This window comes from Passer domesticus, chromosome 11, assembly GCF_036417665.1.
Source record: "Passer domesticus isolate bPasDom1 chromosome 11, bPasDom1.hap1, whole genome shotgun sequence".
NCBI classification, from domain to species: domain Eukaryota; kingdom Metazoa; phylum Chordata; class Aves; order Passeriformes; family Passeridae; genus Passer; species Passer domesticus.
The window spans coordinates 33,038,725-33,061,252 of NC_087484.1; the positions used below are offsets into that span (position 1 = coordinate 33,038,725).

The 22,528-nt window shown below is 49.2% G+C and overlaps 2 protein-coding genes and 2 long non-coding RNA genes across 7 annotated transcripts; 1 reads left to right on the top strand and 3 right to left on the bottom strand.

The window, feature by feature from the left end:
- Window positions 1-268: 268 nt before the first annotated feature.
- On the bottom strand, window positions 269-1,169 carry LOC135278885 (uncharacterized). The gene is made up of 3 exons (XR_010346263.1): window positions 1,056-1,169; window positions 756-945; window positions 269-493 (listed from the first exon to the last, which is right to left on the bottom strand). It is a non-coding gene; the product is annotated as an uncharacterized LOC135278885 (long non-coding RNA).
- A 10,839-nt stretch (window positions 1,170-12,008) lies between these two features.
- Window positions 12,009-12,922, bottom strand: LOC135278977 (uncharacterized). The gene is made up of 3 exons (XR_010346347.1): window positions 12,811-12,922; window positions 12,511-12,700; window positions 12,009-12,236 (listed from the first exon to the last, which is right to left on the bottom strand). It is a non-coding gene; the product is annotated as an uncharacterized LOC135278977 (long non-coding RNA).
- Window positions 12,923-13,561: 639 nt separating this feature from the next.
- On the top strand, window positions 13,562-20,612 carry LOC135278342 (uncharacterized). 4 transcript variants are annotated; one of them, XM_064384898.1, is made up of 2 exons: window positions 13,562-16,441; window positions 17,311-19,930. In XM_064384898.1, the coding sequence occupies exon 2, from the start codon at window positions 18,321-18,323 to the stop codon at window positions 19,476-19,478; it is 1,158 nt and encodes a 385-aa protein (XP_064240968.1). In that variant the 5' UTR covers window positions 13,562-16,441; window positions 17,311-18,320; the 3' UTR covers window positions 19,479-19,930. The 4 variants fall into 4 exon arrangements, with proteins under 4 accessions (XP_064240968.1, XP_064240970.1, XP_064240971.1 ...); XM_064384900.1 differs by having other exon boundaries at window positions 17,314-19,930; XM_064384901.1 differs by adding an exon at window positions 19,937-20,612 and having other exon boundaries at window positions 13,564-19,360.
- A 398-nt stretch (window positions 20,613-21,010) lies between these two features.
- On the bottom strand, window positions 21,011-22,057 carry LOC135278653 (ribosomal RNA processing protein 1 homolog). The gene is made up of 3 exons (XM_064385271.1): window positions 21,901-22,057; window positions 21,578-21,785; window positions 21,011-21,260 (listed from the first exon to the last, which is right to left on the bottom strand). Exons 1-2 carry the CDS (start codon window positions 21,922-21,924, stop codon window positions 21,582-21,584), a joined length of 228 nt encoding a protein of 75 aa, XP_064241341.1. The 5' UTR covers window positions 21,925-22,057; the 3' UTR covers window positions 21,011-21,260; window positions 21,578-21,581.
- Between the last annotated feature and the right edge of the window lie 471 nt (window positions 22,058-22,528).

Sequence of the window (22,528 nt, forward strand, 5' to 3'; positions counted from 1 at the left end):
GTGATTACTATTACTAGACTATCTAAATTGTTGTGACTTTTAATTCTTGACATAAAGGTGGTAACATGCTTTATGGGTTAAATTCAAAGGCCCAGGGGTCTTTGGCTACATGCCAGGGTCTCTGAACCCCCTGCCAGGGATTTAAAGCCCCCTGGCTGGGGCTGGAATCATTTAGGATGGTCAGGGGGAGGTCCGGGCTTCTGACAGTGCCCAAAGGAATGAGAAAGAGAAGTGAAGTTTTATAAAGAATCATTATTTATTTGCTGAACATCGGCAAACACGAGGATTTACAGAACACATTTCATTACAACAATCCTCATAACAACAACAACAACAATCTACTGCACATATTTCCATGGGATCCTATGGAGTAACAATCTTCAAAACATATTTACAAAGAACTACTAACCTAAGAACATATTTACAAAAATATCCTAACTTTTCAAACATATCTACACCGCCGTAATATCTACAGCCATCATCTGCATCAGTCCTGGAAGGAAGAAAGAAGCAAAGCTGGAGTCAGCTGCCAGCACTGGGCCCAGCTGGGCCCCAGGAGCTGGGACAGGGCTGGCAGGGCTGGTGTGGCCCCAGGCAAGTGCAGGGCAGGCCAGGGCTGGTGCTTGTGGCAGCACAATCCAGGCCCCCTGCGGGCAGCGTGTCCCTGAGCGGGGCCATCCAGCCCAGCCCCAGCCTGGCGCCAGGGCAGCCACTGTGTCTGTGGGCAGGGCATGGGGAGCATCTGCCTGTCTTACTTGTGGGGCTCCATCTTCATCCAAGGACCATGGGCTCCTCCTCATCCTTCTCATCCACTTCCATCGCCTCGATGTCATCCTCCTCATCAACTTCCATCTCCTCAACCTGGTCTTCCACGTCCACCTCCATCATCTCTTCCTCATTCAGCACCATGTCCACTTCCATCGCCACCACAGTGTCTCTGTTAGTCTGCAAGAGACAGCACAATCTCACAGTGGGGTTCCTGTCCCACACCATCCATTCCCACATGGCTGCAGCCTGCTCAAGCAGGCTGCCTCCTCCCTGGAATGGCACAGTACCTCCACTGGCGCAGCAGTGCTCATCCTGCTGGGGTTGGTGCTCCAGAGCAGGCAGCAGGAAAAGGCCAGGCAGCAGCAGCAACAGCTGAGTGCTGACGGGCAGAGCGCAGAGCGAGCGCCAACTGAGCGCTGGCAGCAGGCAGAGTGTCTGCTGTGGTGGTTTCCAGGTGCTGGACGTTCCACCTGGAACGCTGTGGGAGCTGTGATGTCACAGAAGTTTCAGGGCCGCTCCACACTGGGAGATGGGCATGGTGGAATGATGAAATCCTTGAATGGTTTGGCCTGGAAGGGACCCTAAGGATCATCTGGTTCCAAGCTGAGCAGCCTCCCAGCACAGCAGGTTGCTGCGGCCCCTGTCCAAGCTGGCCTTGGATGTTGGTGGGCATGGGGTATGCACAGCCTCTCTGCGCTGGTCCCTGTGTCAGGGACAAGCACCCTGACAGGAAAGAACTTCTTGCCATCATGGAATGGATTCCAGCTCTTGCAGTTTCATCCCATTCCCCCTTGTTCTGTGACTTCAGTTGCTGACAAAGAGTCCTCTCCCACTTCCCTGTGGGTCAGGCTGTTCCTGCAGTGTCACACATGTGGCTGAAGCTGCAGCCAGGAGAGAGAGAAGCCAAGCTGGCAGAGAGAGGAAATGGGGAAAGTGACATGAGAGATGAGAGGAGAAGGAAAAAGTAGAGACATGCAAGGCATTGGGTTGGGTGGGCTGTGGCATTCATGCCTTTTATTAGAGGCCAGGTTCTCTGGTGCACTCAATGACTGTGTGATTGCGGCGTGTCCACAGTGAGCCCGTGTGAGCGAGCTGCACTCCCAGAGGCCGGAGCACACTTGCTTCAAGTGCTGATGAATGAGGCCAGAGATGGGTCTTTGTGTGGAACTCCAAACGCTGTGCATTGCCATGAAGAGGGTCCAGGGCCAGAGAGAAAATGAGGCTGGGGTCTGAGGGTTTCATTCGGGGGGGCGAAGGGGTGAAGCCAGGACCAGCAGGGGAGAAGAGAGAGGAGAACATTGTCTGGAGAGTAGATCTAAGGAAAAAATGGCAGTTGAAGTGGGTGATAGCAACAAAACCTGCGGATTGCAAGAGGCTGCAAGTGGCCATGGGTGAGAGCCTTGCATTCAGAGGGGTTTCTCTGTTTCACCTTGGTCCCCTTTGCCCTAAGGTATTACAGTTGCAATGAGAGGCCCCTGGGCCTCCACAAGTGCCCCCTTTTTGTTTTCAAGAATGAAGGCTTCTGCCATGGACTTTTGCAAGCGTTGAGCAAAACTGGATAGAATAACCAAGACAATGAATACAAGAAACAAAGCCCACAAAACAGTCTTGACTAAATCACAGAATCACAGAATCATGAGTTTGGAAGAGACCCCTAAGATCATCAAGTCCAACCTATGCCCTAACATCTCAACTAGACTATAGCACCAAGTGGCATGTCCAGTCTTTTTTTAAACACATCCAGTGATGGTGATTCCACCACCTCCCTGGGAAGACAGTTCCAGTGCTTTATTATTCTTTCAGTGAAAATTTTTTTCCTAATATCTAACCTATACCTTCCCTGACGTAGCTTGAGACTGTGTCCCCTTGTTCTGTCAGTTGCTGCCCGGTGGAAGAGACCGACCCCCACCTGTCTACAACCTCCCTTCAGGAAGTTGTAGAGAGCAATAAGGTCACCTCTAAGCCTCCTCTTCTCCAGGCTAAACAACCCCAGCTCCCTCAAATGTTCCTCGTAGGGCTTGTTTTCCAAGCCCCTCACCAGCCTCGTTGCTCTCCTCTGGACACGCTCAAGTATCTCAATATCCTTCCTAAATTGAGGGGCCCAGAACTGGACACAGTACTCAAGATGTGGCCTCACCAGTGCCGAGTACAGGGGGAGAATGACCTCCCTGCTCCTGCTGCTCACACAAGTCCTAATGCAGGCCAGGATGCCGTTGGCCTTCTTGGCCACCAAGGCACATTGCTGGCTCATATCCAATCGGCTGTCAACCAGCACCCCCAGGTCCCTTTCTGCCTGAACACTATCCAGCCACACCGTCCCCAGCCTGTAACGCTGTAGGGGATTTTTGTGGCCAAAATGCAGAACACGGCACTTAGACTTATTAGACTTCATATTGTTGGACGTAAAGATGAAAGCCAGCCTTTCATGCCCCAGTCTTTCAACAGTCCAGTGAGCCAGTCGTTGTTGCCTTTTGTCTGGATCTTATTGATTTGATCTGTGAGCAGCTGGCCGCTCTGGTATACTGAGTCCCTATGTGAGAAGAGGTTGACATGCGTGGCCATGGGCAAGAAATTGTGGCTTGGCTGTGGAACCACCCATGCGAAGGCATGCGGCATAGTTAGGAGCATCCAGCTTCCTGCTGCAGTGGCAAGAAAGGACAGCATCCTTTGACTTTAGCTAATTTACTAGTGGGTGGAGGCTTGGGTGGCCTGAAAGTAAAGAGATAGGGAGATTGCAATGTGAAACTGAAATTCTAGTCCCACTAAACTTTCTCTTCTGTAAGGCAAGGGTTTGAAGTCAGCTTATTAGAAGAATCAAATATCAAGGCTAGAATACAGTTTTTCCAATTGTTAAGCGGGATATCGCAGTTAGTGGTGTCTGAGCTCTCTTGGTGTTGGTGTGTGTGGTCCACACTGCTTAGGAGATCTTCTTCTGTCCTTCTTCTTCTTTTGCAGGCTGCTGCTGTCTCTCTTAGGCTTTTGTTCTGTTTTTCTGATGGTGGCTGTGGTGTTTGCCTGGCCATTGGCAGAAGAGTTTTATGTTTTTTGCTGGGATGCGTCTTGGGCCTGCTGCTGTAGAGACACAAGCATATCCTCCCTCCCAAGTAATGAATGGGAAAGGGCCCATAATTTGTTTGGATTCAGGGTCTTTGATCAACACAGGTGGCTTTTCTTTTTATTGGGCTGCCAATTAAATATAAAATGCCTGATGACTGGGGGAGTTGTTGAAAAAGTTGAGCACATCAAGGGCCTTGGCCAGGCTCTCAATGGGAGATAATATGTGGACTCCCTGTCTCTGTTGATCAAGGGTCCTTTGGATGGAAGAGTGGGCCCTCTGGACTATGGACTGTCCTGTGGCAGAGTGTGGTATGGCTGTGACATGTTTTGTAGCCCACTGGTCAGAAAACGGTTGGAATTAGTGGGAGGTATAAGCAGGACCATGATCAGTTTTAATTTCCTGTGGAACAGGGGAGGTGGAAAAGGCTAAAAAGGAACGTTTTATAGCAGCTTTTGCTTTCTCACCAGCATGGGCAAAGGCGAAAACCGCAGCGTTGTCGGTGTGGATTGAGACGGGGATGTATTTTAGTCTCCCAAAAGGGGCTTGGTGTGTGATGTGTGATTGCCCGATCTGGAGAGTCTTTAGTCCTCTTGGATTGAGTGCAGCTCTGACAGAAGCAAAGGCACGTTGCTGACAATTTGGGCAGGTGGCTGCCATGAATCTTGCCTGATCTTGGGTAATTTTAAAGATGCTGAGCGGTGCAGGAATGTTTTGATGGTAGAAGTGGTGGCGGATCCTAGCCTGGTCAGAAAGATTCCGTAGGGAGGTTTGGAGAAGCATTGCTGAGGCATCTGCTCTAGCATTGCCTACTATAAATGCAGGAAGGGTGGTATGAGACCTTGTGTGCATGATATAGTGTGGGTGTTGTCTGTGGGACAGAAGAGAAATGAAAGGGGAAAGCAAATGCTCTAGTTGGGGTTAGAAATGTCTTTGAAAATGGAATTTTCGGCCCGCTGCACTAGGTCATAGACATGTGCCGAATCAGTGATCAAAGGAAGAGGTTCTTTGAAAGTGGAGAAGGTCCTAAGGACTGCAGTCAATTCAGCAATTTGGGCAGGGTGAGGATGCCCTGGCTTGGCTTTTGTCTCTTGAGCAATGCGGGCCCAGGGCAGTGCAGAGCAGGGTGGGAAGCAGAGCCCGGAGCCTTTGGAGGCTGCAAGCCTTAAACATCAGCCCCTGCAGCAGCCCAGATGCAGGTGCCACAGTTGCCAAGGCTGTCAAGGCCTTGAGAGCGGGCAGGTGGATTTTGCATCCCTGTGGGCTGATGGCGGCTCTGGAGCCAGGAGTGGCTGTGGCTGCAGCAGGAAGGGTGGCTGAAAGTTTCCTGCCTTGCTTTGGTGGCATGGCTGCAGGGGCCAGTGCAGTGAGAGCCCCCTCTGTGCTGGTGAGAGCTCAGCTCTTGGGGACGCGGCTGTGCCCCAGCCCAGGAGCAGCAGCAGTGGCCAGCGGCAGCAGTGGTGTCAGTGGGACCCCCTGTGCACAGGGACCCCCAGCCGCGGGGTGGCCGTGGCAGCAGCCCCAGGGAGCTCCAGCCCCGGGATCCCGGAACAAGTGGAAATCCCAACTGTGCAAACGCTGCCTGTGCCTCTTGGGTTTTCTTTGGTTGAGGGGATTTCGAGGTACGTTAGAAGTCTCTTTTTCTCTAACTTAGCTGTCGAAGGAAGAGTTGAGAAGTATGTGCTTCACTCTCTTAAGGTTGATTTTTATATTTTGTCTAAAACATTTTTTTGCTGGCCTGCTGAGGTTTGTTCAGCAGGTCAGCTTAAGGTACTCTTTTTGCCTCTTGGGTTGGTGTTATCTTTTATATTAAAACCTGACTATACTATGTTTACAAGAATGTTTTAATAGCTATTACTTAAGTTAGATAGTGACTTTCTACTTGAAACCAATATGTGAATGGTAATATCGTCTTTCATATGGATGCTAGCGAGAAGAAAGAGGAAGGACTGGGTACACCCAAATTTTTCTATCTATGTAGATAATACCAAACTCTTTCGTACAAGGTTCAAAACCTCTGTGTACAGTGCTCTAAATGTTTTCCGTTCACTTTGTGATTACTATTACTAGACTATCTAAATTGTTGTGACTTTTAATTCTTGACATAAAGGTGGTAACATGCTTTATGGGTTAAATTCAAAGGCCCAGGGGTCTTTGGCTACATGCCAGGGTCTCTGAACCCCCTGCCAGGGATTTAAAGCCCCCTGGCTGGGGCTGGAATCATTTAGGATGGTCAGGGGGAGGTCCGGGCTTCTGACAGTGCCCAAAGGAATGAGAAAGAGAAGTGAAGTTTTATAAAGAATCATTATTTATTTGCTGAACATCGGCAAACACGAGGATTTACAGAACACATTTCATTACAACAATCCTCATAACAACAACAACAACAATCTACTGCACATATTTCCATGGGATCCTATGGAGTAACAATCTTCAAAACATATTTACAAAGAACTACTAACCTAAGAACATATTTACAAAAATATCCTAACTTTTCAAACATATCTACACCGCCGTAATATCTACAGCCATCATCTGCATCAGTCCTGGAAGGAAGAAAGAAGCAAAGCTGGAGTCAGCTGCCAGCACTGGGCCCAGCTGGGCCCCAGGAGCTGGGACAGGGCTGGCAGGGCTGGTGTGGCCCCAGGCAAGTGCAGGGCAGGCCAGGGCTGGTGCTTGTGGCAGCACAATCCAGGCCCCCTGCGGGCAGCGTGTCCCTGAGCGGGGCCATCCAGCCCAGCCCCAGCCTGGCGCCAGGGCAGCCACTGTGTCTGTGGGCAGGGCATGGGGAGCATCTGCCTGTCTTACTTGTGGGGCTCCATCTTCATCCAAGGACCATGGGCTCCTCCTCATCCTTCTCATCCACTTCCATCGCCTCGATGTCATCCTCCTCATCAACTTCCATCTCCTCAACCTGGTCTTCCACGTCCACCTCCATCATCTCTTCCTCATTCAGCACCATGTCCACTTCCATCGCCACCACAGTGTCTCTGTTAGTCTGCAAGAGACAGCACAATCTCACAGTGGGGTTCCTGTCCCACACCATCCATTCCCACATGGCTGCAGCCTGCTCAAGCAGGCTGCCCCCTCCCTGGAATGGCACAGTACCTCCACTGGCGCAGCAGTGCTCATCCTGCTGGGGTTGGTGCTCCAGAGCAGGCAGCAGGAAAAGGCCAGGCAGCAGCAGCAACAGCTGAGTGCTGACGGGCAGAGCGCAGAGCGAGCGCCAACTGAGCGCTGGCAGCAGGCAGAGTGTCTGCTGTGGTGGTTTCCAGGTGCTGGACGTTCCACCTGGAACGCTGTGGGAGCTGTGATGTCACAGAAGTTTCAGGGCCGCTCCACACTGGGAGATGGGCATGGTGGAATGATGAAATCCTTGAATGGTTTGGCCTGGAAGGGACCCTAAGGATCATCTGGTTCCAAGCTGAGCAGCCTCCCAGCACAGCAGGTTGCTGCGGCCCCTGTCCAAGCTGGCCTTGGATGTTGGTGGGCATGGGGTATGCACAGCCTCTCTGCGCTGGTCCCTGTGTCAGGGACAAGCACCCTGACAGGAAAGAACTTCTTGCCATCATGGAATGGATTCCAGCTCTTGCAGTTTCATCCCATTCCCCCTTGTTCTGTCACTTCAGTTGCTGACAAAGAGTCCTCTCCCACTTCCCTGTGGGTCAGGCTGTTCCTGCAGTGTCACACATGTGGCTGAAGCTGCAGCCAGGAGAGAGAGAAGCCAAGCTGGCAGAGAGAGGAAATGGGGAAAGTGACATGAGAGATGAGAGGAGAAGGAAAAAGTAGAGACATGCAAGGCATTGGGTTGGGTGGGCTGTGGCATTCATGCCTTTTATTAGAGGCCAGGTTCTCTGGTGCACTCAATGACTGTGTGATTGCGGCGTGTCCACAGTGAGCCCGTGTGAGCGAGCTGCACTCCCAGAGGCCGGAGCACACTTGCTTCAAGTGCTGATGAATGAGGCCAGAGATGGGTCTTTGTGTGGAACTCCAAACGCTGTGCATTGCCATGAAGAGAGTCCAGGGCCAGAGAGAAAATGAGGCTGGGGTCTGAGGGTTTCATTCGGGGGGGCGAAGGGGTGAAGCCAGGACCAGCAGGGGAGAAGAGAGAGGAGAACATTCTCTGGAGAGTAGATATAAGGAAAAAATGGCAGTTGAAGTGGGTGATAGCAACAAAACCTGCGGATTGCAAGAGGCTGCAAGTGGCCATGGGTGAGAGCCTTGCATTCAGAGGGGTTTCTCTGTTTCACCTTGGTCCCCTTTGCCCTAAGGTATTACAGTTGCAATGAGAGGCCCCTGGGCCTCCACAAGTGCCCCCTTTTTGTTTTCAAGAATGAAGGCTTCTGCCATGGACTTTTGCAAGCGTTGAGCAAAACTGGATAGAATAACCAAGACAATGAATACAAGAAACAAAGCCCACAAAACAGTCTTGACTAAATCACAGAATCACAGAAACATGAGTTTGGAAGAGACCCCTAAGATCATCAAGTCCAACCTATGCCCTAACATCTCAACTAGACTATAGCACCAAGTGGCATGTCCAGTCTTTTTTTAAACACATCCAGTGATGGTGATTCCACCACCTCCCTGGGAAGACAATTCCAGTGCTTTATTATTCTTTCAGTGAAAATTTTTTTCCTAATATCTAACCTATACCTTCCCTGACGTAGCTTGAGACTGTGTCCCCTTGTTCTGTCAGTTGCTGCCCGGTGGAAGAGACCGACCCCCACCTGTCTACAACCTCCCTTCAGGAAGTTGTAGAGAGCAATAAGGTCACCTCTAAGCCTCCTCTTCTCCAGGCTAAACAACCCCAGCTCCCTCAAATGTTCCTCGTAGGGCTTGTTTTCCAAGCCCCTCACCAGCCTCGTTGCTCTCCTCTGGACACGCTCAAGTATCTCAATATCCTTCCTAAATTGAGGGGCCCAGAACTGGACACAGTACTCAAGATGTGGCCTCACCAGTGCCGAGTACAGGGGGAGAATGACCTCCCTGCTCCTGCTGCTCACACAAGACCTAATGCAGGCCAGGATGCCGTTGGCCTTCTTGGCCACCAAGGCACATTGCTGGCTCATATCCAATCGGCTGTCAACCAGCACCCCCAGGTCCCTTTCTGCCTGAACACTATCCAGCCACACCGTCCCCAGCCTGTAACGCTGTAGGGGATTTTTGTGGCCAAAATGCAGAACACGGCACTTAGACTTATTAGACTTCATATTGTTGGACGTAAAGATGAAAGCCAGCCTTTCATGCCCCAGTCTTTCAACAGTCCAGTGAGCCAGTCGTTGTTGCCTTTTGTCTGGATCTTATTGATTTGATCTGTGAGCAGCTGGCCGCTCTGGTATACTGAGTCCCTATGTGAGAAGAGGTTGACATGCGTGGCCATGGGCAAGAAATTGTGGCTTGGCTGTGGAACCACCCATGCGAAGGCATGCGGCATAGTTAGGAGCATCCAGCTTCCTGCTGCAGTGGCAAGAAAGGACAGCATCCTTTGACTTTAGCTAATTTACTAGTGGGTGGAGGCTTGGGTGGCCTGAAAGTAAAGAGATAGGGAGATTGCAATGTGAAACTTAAATTCTGGTCCCACTAAACTTTCTCTTCTGTAAGGCAAGGGTTTGAAGTCAGCTTATTAGAAGAATCAAATATCAAGGCTAGAATACAGTTTTTCCAATTGTTAAGCGGTATATCGCAGTTAGTGGTGTCTGAGCTCTCTTGGTGTTGGTCTGTGCGGTCCACACTGCTTAGGAGATCTTCTTCTGTCCTTCTTCTTCTTCTTTTCCAGGCTGCTGCTGTCTCTCTTAGGCTTTTGTTCTGTTTTTCTGATGGTGGCTGTGGTGTTTGCCTGGCCATTGGCAGAAGAGTTTTATGTTTTTTGCTGGGATGCGTCTTGGGCCTGCTGCTGTAGAGACACAAGCATATCCTCCCTCCCAAGTAATGAATGGGAAAGGGCCCATAATTTGTTTGGATTCAGGGTCTTTGATCAACACAGGTGGCTTTTCTTTTTATTGGGCTGCCAATTAAATATAAAATGCCTGATGACTGGGGGAGTTGTTCAAAAAGTTGAGCACATCAAGGGCCTTGGCCTCCAATGGGAGATACTATGTGGACTCCCTGTCTCTGTTGATCAAGGATCCTTTGGATGGAAGAGTGGGCCCTCTGGACTATGGACTGTCCTGTGGCAGAGTGTGGTATGGCTGTGACATGTTTTGTAGCCCACTGGTCAGAAAACGGTTGGAATTAGTGGGAGGTATAAGCAGGACCATGATCAGTTTTAATTTCCTGTGGAACAGGGAAGGTGGAAAAGGCTAAAAAGGAACGTTTTATAGCAGCTTTTGCTTTCTCACCAGCATGGGCAAAGGCGAAAACCGCAGCGTTGTCGGTGTGGATTGAGACGGGGATGTATTTTAGTCTCCCAAAAGGGGCTTGGTGTGTGATGTGTGATTGCCCGATCTGGAGAGTCTTTAGTCCTCTTGGATTGAGTGCAGCTCTGACAGAAGCAAAGGCACGTTGCTGACAATTTGGGCAGGTGTTTGCCATGGATCTTGGGTAATTTTAAAGATGCTGAGCGGTGCAGGAATGTTTTGATGGTGGAAGTGGTGGCGGATCCTAGCCTGTTCAAAAACATTCCGTGGGGAAGTTTGGACAACCCTTGCTGGGGCATCTGCTGTAGCATTGCCTACTATGAACCCAGGAAGGGTGGTATGAGGCCTTGTGTGCATGATATAGTGTGGATGTTGTCTGTGGGACAAAAGAGAAATGAATGCTGAAAACAAATGCTCTAGTTGGGGTTAGAAATGTCTTTGAAAATGGAATTTTCAGCCCGCTGCACTAGGCCATAGACATGTGCCGAATCAGTGATCAAACGAATAGGTTCTCTGAAAGTGGAGAAGGTCCTAAGGACTGCAGTCAATTTAGCAGTTTGGGCAGGGTGAGGATCCCCTGGCTTGGCTTTTGTCTCTTGAGCAATGCGGAGCCAGGGCAGTGCAGAGCAGGGTGGGAAGCAGAGCCCGGAGCCTTTGGAGGCTGCAAGCCTTAAACATCAGCCCCTGCAGCAGCCCAGATGCAGGTGCCACAGTTGCCAAGGCTGTCAAGGCCTTGAGAGCGGGCAGGTGGATTTTGCATCCCTGTGGGCTGATGGCGGCTCTGGAGCCAGGAGTGGCTGTGGCTGCAGCAGGAAGGGTGGCTGAAAGTTTCCTGCCTTGCTTTGGTGGCATGGCTGCAGGGGCCAGTGCAGTGAGAGCCCCCTCTGTGCTGGTGAGAGCTCAGCTCTTGGGGACGCGGCTGTGCCCCAGCCCAGGAGCAGCAGCAGTGGCCAGCGGCAGCAGTGGTGTCAGTGGGACCCCCTGTGCACAGGGAGCCCCAGCCGCGGGGTGGCCGTGGCAGCAGCCCCAGGGAGCTCCAGCCCCGGGATCCCGGAACAAGTGGAAATCCCAACTGTGCAAACGCTGCCTGTGCCTCTTGGGTTTTCTTTGGTTGAGGGGATTTCGAGGTACGTTAGAAGTCTCTTTTTCTCTAACTTAGCTGTCGAAGGAAGAGTTGAGAAGTATGTGCTTCACTCTCTTAAGGTTGATTTTTATATTTTGTCTAAAACATTTTTTTGCTGGCCTGCTGAGGTTTGTTCAGCAGGTCAGCTTAAGGTACTCTTTTTGCCTCTTGGGTTGGTGTTATCTTTTATATTAAAACCTGACTATACTATGTTTACAAGAATGTTTTAATAGCTATTACTTAAGTTAGATAGTGACTTTCTACTTGAAACCAATATGTGAATGGTAATATCGTCTTTCATATGGATGCTAGCGAGAAGAAAGAGGAAGGACTGGGTACACCCAAATTTTTCTATCTATGTAGATAATACCAAACTCTTTCGTACAAGGTTCAAAACCTCTGTCTACAGTGCTCTAAATGTTTTCCGTTCACTTTGTGATTACTATTACTAGACTATCTAAATTGTTGTGACTTTTAATTCTTGACATAAAGGTGGTAACATGCTTTATGGGTTAAATTCAAAGGCCCAGGGGTCTTTGGCTACATGCCAGGGTCTCTGAACCCCCTGCCAGGGATTTAAAGCCCCCGGGCTGGGGCTGGAATCATTTAGGATGGTCAGCGAGACGTCCGGGGTTCTGACAGTGCCCAAAGGAATGAGAAAGAGAAGTGAAGTTTTATAAAGAATCATTATTTATTTGCTGAACATCGGCAAACACGAGGATTTACAGAACACCTTCCATTACAAAAATCCTTATAACAACAACAACAACAACAATCTACAGCACATATTTCCGTGGGATCCCATGGACTAACAATCTTCAAAACATATTTACAGAGAACTACTAACCTAAGAACATATTTACAAAAATCTTCTAACTTTTCAAACATATATACAGAGGCGTAATAGGTACGGCCGTCATCTCCAGCAGTCCTGGAAGGAAGAAAGAAGCAAAGCTGGAGTCAGCTGCCAGCCCTGGGCCCAGCTGGGCTGGGAGCTGGGCCACAGGAGCTGGGACAGGACTGGCAGGGCTGGTGTGGCCCCAGGCAAGTGCAGGGCAGGCCAGGGCTGGTGCTTGTGGCAGCACAATCCAGGCCCCCTGCGGGCAGCGTGTCCCTGAGCGGGGCCATCCAGCCCAGCCCCAGCCTGGCGCCAGGGCAGCCACTGTGTCTGTGGGCAGGGCATGGGGAGCATCTGCCTGTCTTACTTGTGGGGCTCCATCTTCATCCAAGGACCATGGGCTCCTCCTCATCCTTCTCATCCACTTCCATCTGCTCGATGTCATCCTCCTCATCAACTTCCATCTCCTCAACCTGGTCTTCCACATCCACCTGCATCCTTTCTTCCTCATCCAGCACCATGTCCACTTGCATCTCCTCCACAGTGTCTCTGTTAGTCTGCAAGAGACAGCACAATCTCACAGTGGGGTTCCTGTCCCACACCATCCATTCCTACATGGCTGCAGCCTGCTCAAGCAGGCTGCCCCCTCCCTGGAATGGCACAGTACCTCCACTGGCGCAGCAGTGCTCATCCTGCTGGGGTTGGTGCTCCAGAGCAGGCAGCAGGAAAAGGCCAGACAGCAGCAGCAACAGCTGAGTGCTGACGGGCAGAGCGCAGAGCGAGCGCCAACTGAGCGCTGGCAGCAGGCAGAGTGTCTGCTGTGGTGGTTTCCAGGTGCTGGACGTTCCACCTGGAACGCTGTGGGGGCTGTGATGTCACAGAAGTTTCAGGGCTGCTCCACACTGGGAGGTGGGCATGGTGGAATGATGAAATCCTTGAATGGTTTGGCTAGGAAGGGACCCTAAAGATCATCTGGTTCCAAGCTGAGCAGCCTCCCAGCACAGCAGGTTGCTGCGGCCCCTGTCCAAGCTGGCCTTGGATGTTGGTGGGCATGGGGTATGCACAGCCTCTCTGCGCTGGTCCCTGTGTCAGGGACAAGCACCCTGACAGGAAAGAACTTCTTGCCATCATGGAATGGATTCCAGCTCTTGCAGTTTCATCCCATTCCCCCTTGTTCTGTCACTTCAGTTGCTGACAAAGAGTCCTCTCCCACTTCCCTGTAGGTCAGGATGTTCCTGCAGGGTCACACATGTGGCTGAAGCTGCAGCCAGGAGAGAGAGAAGCCAAGCTGCCAGAGAGAGGCAATGGGGAAAGTGACATGAGAGATGAGAGAAGAAGGAAAAAGTAGAGACATGCAAGGCATTGGGTTGGGTGGGCTGTGGCATTCATGCCTTTTATTAGAGGCCAGGTTCTCTGGTGCACTCAATGACTGTGTGATTGCGGCGTGTCCACAGTGAGCCCGTGTGAGCGAGCTGCACTCCCAGAGGCCGGAGCACACTTGCTTCAAGTGCTGATGAATGAGGCCAGAGATGGGTCTTTGTGTGGAACTCCAAACGCTGTGCATTGCCATGAAGAGTGTTGTCCTGGGTTGACTATATGATGCTTTTATCCCCAATCGTCTTGTTCTGTTTACGCTGAATAATATGTTTTAAACCTTTAAGACTCTCTTCCAGACAGTGAGGACGGGAGGGAAGAAGCGCACAGTTTGTTTTCAGACTGCTCTCACTCCTCCACATTCCTGCTCCTGGACTGTGTTGTCTGCGGATGGACAGACAGCCGGACAAAGCTCCTTTTTTCCCTTTTTCTTTTTTTTAGTTAGTTTTAGCTGGCTGAGGTAAAGAAGTTCTCCAGATTGTGATTTTTTTCCTTTTTTCTTGGACCTGTTCAAGCCTGCTCTGCACTGAACACCCAGAAGAGCACCGGCAGCTCCACCTGTAGCCCCTGGCCAGGCCTAGGCCGCGGCGTTTCCAGCACCAGAGACTGATCAGAGACTGAGTGAGCCAAGCTGCAACCAGGAGAGAGGACTGTTCTGAGTTTGCTTTCCTTGGATCAGTGAGAAGTTTTATTGTTTAATATTGTTTGGTTTCTATTGTTTAATAAACAGGTTTCTTTCCACTTTTCTCCAAAGAAATATTTTCTCCTGAACCGGTTGGAGGGTGGAGGGGCAATTGGATCTGCTTTTGTAGAGAAGCCCCTTTGGGAGTTATCTCCCAAACTTGCCCTAAACCAAGACAAATACAGCTAGTGGCGCCCAACGCGTGGCTTGAGAAAGTGGAAAAAAACCCTTTATTGATTGTAGGTTTGTTGTGCTTGGTGTGTAGTAGGTTAAAGTACCCAGTAGCCATGTTATTTGAATTTGTAATGTCTCTTGGGGAGGCCTTTATGTGGCTCTGGTCTCTAGACCTTTTTGAGGTTTCAATACCTTTCTGGTCACTAGGATTATTGTCCCTATCACGTAGTTTTTGCGGTAAAGGAGCATGGATTAGATTAGCTATTGTGTTAGCCTTGGTGATAGTGATTTATAAGGCGTTTACAAAAATACTGGCGTCTGTTTACGATATGTATGGTTTATGGTTTCTTCGTCTTACCCTGCATCCCAGTTCTAGCAGTATGTTTTGGGAATTTATTAGTAATTGCACCCAGCTGGTTAGAGGAGGAGCAGGGAATGAGGCTTTCCAGCCTTTCCTTTCCTTCTTCTCCTTTGAATCTGTTATGTCACTTGTAGAGAATGTTCAGTTTCCCCTGAATATTAAAGAGACCATCTTTCTGGCATTTAATCTAGTAGGCTTCCTCTATATGGTCTGCAGCTTCTCTAGAATGAGGGCTGAGATGTCTAGAAGAGCTGATGAGACCCCTGACCCAGAAGTAGACCCACGTGTGGAGAATCCTGAGTGGGGTGGAGAATGGGAAAATATGAGCCAAATCCTGAAAGAATTCTCTGACCCTATAGTCTGGGACTTTCCCCATGAACAAATTCAGAACCCAGCTGAAGTGGGGAAATATCTGAAAGAGAAGTATCTCAATGATAGCCCTAAGGAGAAAAGGATCATTGCAGTGAGCTGGGCCCTAGCATATGCTTATCGTACACTGCTAGATACTCTAGGGCAGCAGACCGAGGAACGGGGGCAGGGAGATACATCAAGAGCTATCCCAATCGCTCAAGTTGCAACCAACACCCCAAGCTCAAAACCAGCAGCTAAACCACATAGTGAACCTAAGCCAGTGGTTAAACCAAACAATAAGCCTCAACCAATAGCTGTTGCTACTAGCACTAAAAGTAAGAAGTGCACAGACAAGACCGATCGACCAATAGATGATAATGATGATGATGCAAAAGAAAGACCCTCAACATTTCCTAACATAAAATCAGGAGTCAAAGCAACTAACACAAAATCAGAAGCCAATATTAAGTCCTTCTCCCTAAAAGACCTGCGTGGCCTAAGGAAGGATTACACCCGACGATCTGATAAATCCATAATTAGCTGGTTAGTCTGTCTTTAAAATGCTGCAAGCGAAGCTACAATTCTGAATAACACAGAAGCGAAGCATTTGAGATCCCTGTCACATGATCCTGTCATTGACCAAAGCATGATGAGGGGGGCTAACCCTCACAGCCTCTGGGTACGGGTCTTAAACAGTGTAGCGCAAAGATACCTGTGTGCCGATGATCTCTACATGCAGCAAACACAGTAAAAAACCATAGAACAAAAGATTCAACGCTTGAAAAAAATAACAATAAGAGAAATTATATTCTCAGATGACATAACAACTAAAAATCCAGACTTAGTACCATGCACATCTGTGATGTGGCGAAAACTAGTACAACTTGAACCACATGAATATGCATCTGCTCTAGCTATCATAAAGCGAGATAACACGGATGAGACTGTGCTTGACATGGCAAAGAAACTCCGAGCTTATGCAGATGCTGTGCATAGCCCCACACATGCCAGAATCGCAGCGGTGGAAACACGTCTGCAGAGATTAGAAGATAAGATAAAAAAGAATCATAAGAAGCTTAGAAAAGAGATTAAAGAAAACCTTCTCCAAATCTCAGCAGTACAGATCAGAGGTTCTAGTACCCAATGCAGACGTTCCCCAGATGGAGAAAGAAAGTACACCCCACGAGCTGAGCTGTGGTTCTTTCTGCGTAATTGTAGAGAAAACATGAAGCTATAAGATGAAAAATCCACCGCTGCTCTGGCCCGAAAAGTACGTGAATTAAAAGAAGACAAAGCTCAGAGAAGAAGTTCCACCACAAGGAAAGCAGCTCCAGTTACCCATAGCCAAACTGCCAGGTATGATAATAATAATGACATGTCTAATCCCCTTGAAAAAACCTCTAAGACATATGCCCAAAGAAAGAAAGATAACCAAGCTTAGAGGAGCCCTGCCGCTAGCCAAGTAGAAGCTAAAAAAAATCGTGTTTTCTGGACAGTATAGATTCGTTGGCCTGGCACATCAGAACCACAAAAGTATAAAGCTTTAGTCAACACTGGTGCACAGTGTACCATAATTCCATCAAGACACGTAGGGACAGAATCCGTTTCTATCGCTGGTGTGACAGGGAGATCACAAGACTTCACTTTAGTAGAAGCTGATGTGAGCTTGACTGAGAATGAGTAGAAGAAACATCCTATTGTGACTGGCCCAAAAGCCCCATGTATCCTGGGCATAGATTATCTGTGAAGTAGGTATTTCAAAGACCCAAAAGGACTGAAGTAAGCATTTAAGATAGCAACTATAGTAACAGAGGGCGTCCAGCAATTGAATACCTTGCCTAGACTGTCTGAAAATCCATCTACAATAAAGCTTCTAAAGAGAAAAGAACAACAAGTACCAATTGCCACTTCCACAGTACATCATCGACAATATAAAACCACTCGAGATGCTGTAATTCCCATCCATAAGATGATGCGAGAGCTAGAGAGCCAAAGAATAGTCAACAAAACCCACTCACCCTTCAACAGCCCCATCTAGCCTGTGCATAAATCTAAAAGAGAATAGAGACTGACGGTTAACTACCGTGCATTAAATAAAGTGAGTCCACCACTGAGCGCTGCTGTACCAGACATATTAGAGCTCCAGTATGAGCTTGAGTCCAAAGCAGCGAAGTAGTATGCCACTATCAATATTGCCAATACATTTTTCTCCATTCTGCTGACAGCAGAATGCAAGCCTCAGTTTGCCTTCACCTAGAGAGGTGTGCAGTACACTTGAAACCGACTGCCCCAGGAGTAGAAGCACAGTCCTACCATCTGCCATAGACTGATCCAAAGTACACTAGAAAAAGGTAAAACTCCAGAACATCTGCAGTATATTGATGACATCATTATATAGGGGAAGACAGCAGCAGAAGTGTTTGAGAAAAGAGAGAAAATTATCCAAATTCTCCTGAAAGCCGGCTTTACCATCAAGAAGAGCAAAGTCAAAAGACCTGCTCAAGAAATCCAGTTTCTAAGAGTAAAGTAGCAAGACGAACAGCGTCAGATTCCCACTGATGTCATCAACAAGATAACAGCAATGTCTCCACCATCCAACAAGAAGGAAACACAAGCTTTCCTAAGTGCCATAGGTTTTTAGAAAATGCACATTCCTGAATATAGTCAAATCGTGAGCCCTCTCTATCTAGTCACCCATAAAAAGAACACTTTCCACTAGAGCCCTGAACAGCAACAAGCCTTCGTCCAAATTAAGCAAAAAATCGCTCATGCAGTAACCCTTAGCCCAGTCAAAACAAGACCAGATGTGAAAAATGTGCTCTATTCTACAGCCGGGAACCATGGTTTGTCCTAGAACTTGTAGCAGAAAGTGCCTGAAGAGACTCGAAGCCGACCACTGGGATTTTAGAGTCGAAACTACAGAAAGTCTGAAGCCAACTATACTCCAACAGAGAAAGAAATTTTAGCAACCTATAAAAGAGTCCAAACTGCCTCAGAAGTAATAAACACCGAAGCACAACTCCTCCTGGCACCCCGACTACCAGTACTGGGGTGGATGTTCAAAGCAAAAGTTCCCTCTACCCACCATGCCACCAGTGCTACATAAAATAAGTAGATTGCTCTCATAACACAGCGTGCCCGTATTAGAAAGCTGAATCGCCCTGAAATTCTAGAAATAATTACAAACTAGCCAGAAAGTAAAAACTTCAGTCTCACTGATAAAGAAGAACAAGAAATGACACATGCTGAAGAAGCTCCTCCATATAACCAACTGCCAGCGGAAGAAACACAATATGCTCTTTTTACTGATGGTTCCTGTCGCATGGTAGGAATGAATCGGAAGTGGAAAGCAGCCGTATGGAGCCCCACACGACAGGTTGCAGAGGCCACTGAAGGAGAAGATGGATCAAGCCAACTTGCTGAACTCAAAGCTGTTCAACTGGCCTTGGACATTGCTGAAAGAGAGAGGTGGCCAAAGCTCTACCTCTATACTGATTCATGGATGGTAGCCAACACTCTGTGGGGATGGCTGGAGAGGTGGAAAGAGGCTAATTGGCAGCGTAGAGGAAAACCAGTTTGGGCTGTTGAAGAGTGGAAAGACATCGCTACCAGGGTAGGGAGGCTACCTGTGAAGGTCCGCCATGTAGATGCCCATGTCCTCAAGAGTAGAGCTAATGAGGAGCACAAGAACAATGAGCAGGTAGACCAGGCTGCAAAGATAGGGGTGTCCAAGACAAACCTAGATTGGGAGCATAAGGGAGAGTTATTCCTAGCTCGATGGGCCCATGATGCCTCAGGTCATCAGGGTAGAGATGCCACCTATAAGAGGGCACGAGACCGAGGAGTGGATTTAACCATGGACAGTATTTCTCAAGTTATCCACAACTGTGAGACGTGTGCTGCCGTCAAACAGGCCAAGCGGATGAAGCCCCTATGGTATGGTGGGCGGTGGTCCAAGTACAAGTATGGGGAGGCCTGGCAGATTGACTACATCACACTGCCCCACACACACCAAGGCAAGCGCTACGTGCTCACAATGGTAGAAGCCACCACAGGATGGTTGGAGACCTACCCTGTGCCTCATGCTACTGCCCAGAACACCATCCTGTGCCTGGAAAAGCAAGTCCTGTGGAGACATGGTACCCCTGAGAGGACTGAGTCAGACAACAGGACTCATTTCAAGAACAGCCTTATCAGCACCTGGGCCAGAGAACATGGCATTGAGTGGGTGTACCATAACCCCTACCATGCACCAGCTGCGGGAAAAGTGGAAAGGTACAATGGGCTGCTAAAAACCACCTTAAAAGCCTTAGGTGGGGGATCTTTCAAAAATTTGGAGCAGCATTTGGCAAAGGCCACCTGGTTAGTTAATACCCGAGGCTCTACTAACTGAGTGGGCCCTGCCCAATCTGAGCCTTTGCATAGAGTAGATGGAGACAAAGTCCCAGTGGTACATGTCAGGGGTTTGTTAGGGAAGACAGTTTGGATCAATCCTACCTTGAGTACAGACAAACCCATTTGCGGAGTTGTTTTTGCTCAGGGACCAGGTTGCACATGGTGGATAATGCAAAAAGATGGAAGAACAGGATGTGTACCTCAGGGAGATCTGATTGTTGGGTGAGAACAATGTATAAATATCACTGTTTGCTGAATGTTACCACCATTGTCTGTGTATAGCTGTATATTAGATGTATAATATATGTGTTTGTAGAGTAAGAATATATATTAGTTTTAGTAGTAAGCCGATGATATGGGGATAAGGGGTGGAATGTCCTGGGTTGACTATATGATGCTTTTATCCCCAATCGTCTTGTTCTGTTTATACTGAATAATATGTTTTACACCTTTAAGACTCTCTTCCAGACAGTGAAGAGGGGAGGGAAGAAGCGCACAGTTTGTTTTCAGACTGCTCTCACTCCTCCACATTCCTGCTCCTGGACTGTGTATTCTGCGGATGGACAGACAGCCGGACAGAGCTCCTTTTTCCCTATTTTCTTGCTTTTAGTTAGTTTTACCTAGCTGAAGCAAAGAAGTTCCCTGGACTGTGATTTTTTCCTTTTTTCTTGGACCTGTTCAAGCCTGCTCTGCACTGAACACCCAGAAGAGCACCAGCAGCTCCACCTGTAGCCCCCCTGTCTGGGCCTGGGCAGCAGCATTTCCAGCACCAGAGAGACTGATCAAAGACTGAGTGAGCCGAGCTGCAACCCAGGGAGGTGGCTGTTCTGAGTTTGCTTGTTTTTTTGGATCAGTGAAAAGTTTTGTTGTTTAATATTGTTTGGTTTCTATTGTTTAATAAACAGGTTTCTTTCCACTTTTTCTCCAAGGAGATATTTTCTCCCAAACTGGTTGGAGGGTGGAGGGGCAATTGAATCTGCTTTTGTAGAGAAGCCCCTTTGGGGGTTATCTCCCAAATTTTCCCTAAACCAGGACAAAGTCCAAGGGACAAATTTGTGCCAATGAACTTCACACCTTGAACTAGGAGGATCAATTCTTGTTGTGCTCAGCAGAGTCTGGGGACAGAGAGGGTTTCCAAAGGAAATCTTGGTCCATGTGGGGCTGAGGCTCCCTCCAGGCTGGCTCCAGCCCCTCAGGGTGCCCACAGCCCAGTTCCCCCTCCTTAGCCCTGGGGCTGCCCAGGGAAGAGCCATGGCTGAAGCTCTGCAGGAGCACACAGGCTCAGCCCTGCTCCAACATGGGATTCATGGGCCAGGGCACGCTGGGCTTTGCCCCTACAGCTCCCAAGTGTGTCCAGAGAAACTGCAAGGAGAGGCTCACCTCTGTCAGTGGGACCCCTCTGTGCACAGGGACCCCCACTCCTGGGGAGGCTGTGCCAGGGACCTCCAGCCCTGGGAACCTGGAGCAAGTGGAAAGCACAACTTGTCAAAATGCTGCCTGTGCCTGAAGCAAATGCAAGGAGAACTGAGATGTGAAAAATAAAATTTGTTTATTACAGAAGAACAGAAGCAAAAATACAGAAGATATTTACATTCTAAGAATGTTTGTAACAACAACAATTGATAGAACATATATAGAGAAAAACCTACCTAGCAAAACTATGTGAAATGTATTTACAGAAGTCCAAAATAGCCCTAAAATCTATATTCTAAAAAACAACAACAAAGTGTAAAACATATATACAAAAGGGTGGTGCCTCTGTCGGTGATGTCCATCGCACCTGGAAGAAAAGCAAATGGCATGGTCACTCCAGTCAGGCACAGAGGGCTCTTGCATGTGCCCCCAGGCTGGCACATGCTTACCCAGCAGCAGGACTCTGCTACCAGAACTGAGCCTGGCTGGGTCTGGCATGGAGCTTGTGTGGAGCAAAGCAGGCACAGGATGGGCTGTGGATGGCCACCAGAATCCAGTGGCCTGGCTACAATGTCCCTGAGCAGGGAGCACCCAGCCCAGCCCCAGCCTGGCAGCAGGAGACCCACTCTGCCTGTCCTGCTGCTGGCATTGCTCTTCATGCCAAGATCATGGCCGCTTCCTCACCTTCTTAATCAATATCCATGTCCTCAATGGACTCTTCCATATCCACATCCATCTCTTCGTCCTCATGCACATCCACGTCCATCTCTTCTTCATCATCCTCATCCACATCCATCTCTTCCTCTCCAGGGTCTTCTCCATCTATTTCCATCTCCTCCTCCATATCAATCTTGGTATCTACCTCCATCTCCTCCTCTCTGTCTGGGACAGCCTGCAGAGGTAGGTAGCAAAAGCTCAGAGCGGGTCCCTGTCCCACTCCATGCCCACAGAGCTCCAGCCCACCCGGGCAGGTGGGGGGTGTCCACCTCCATGGAATGGCACCATACCTTCCTCAGAAGAAAGGGGAGCATCCTGCAGGGCTGGATGATGAAATCCAGGCACTCAGGAGCTGTCAGGAATGATCGAGGTGATCGGGGTATCGGGGGGATAAGAAGAGTGAAAGGCGAGGGCAGGAGCAAGGTGCAGAGCGTGTCAACACAGCGGCCAAGGGTTGTGTTGTGCCCTTTGCTGGGCGCTGGACGTTCCAGCTGGAGCGTGGGCTGTGACATCACAGTTCCCAGGCTCCATCTGAAGTGGACAGTGGAGACCATGGAATGATGGAGTCCCTGAACGGTTGGGCTTGCAAGGGAGCCTGAAGAACAACATCTTGTTCCCAGCTGAGCAGTCTTCCCCCAGAGCATGCTGCTGAGAGCCCTGTTGCCAAGGATGGGACATGCACAGCCTCTCTGCACAGCCTGGGCCAGTGCCCCACCACCCCCAGTGGAAAAGAGCAGCTTCCTTAGATGCAGCTTCCATCAACCTGTTGCAGTTGAAAGCCATCCCCCCTTGTCCTGTCAGCACAGGCCCTGCTGAACACTCTGTCCCCTTCTTTCCTGCGGGAGCCTTCCAGTCCTGCAGAGCCGCAGTGAGGCTGCCCAGTGTCTCCTCTCTCCAGGCTGAGCATCCCCAGCCCCA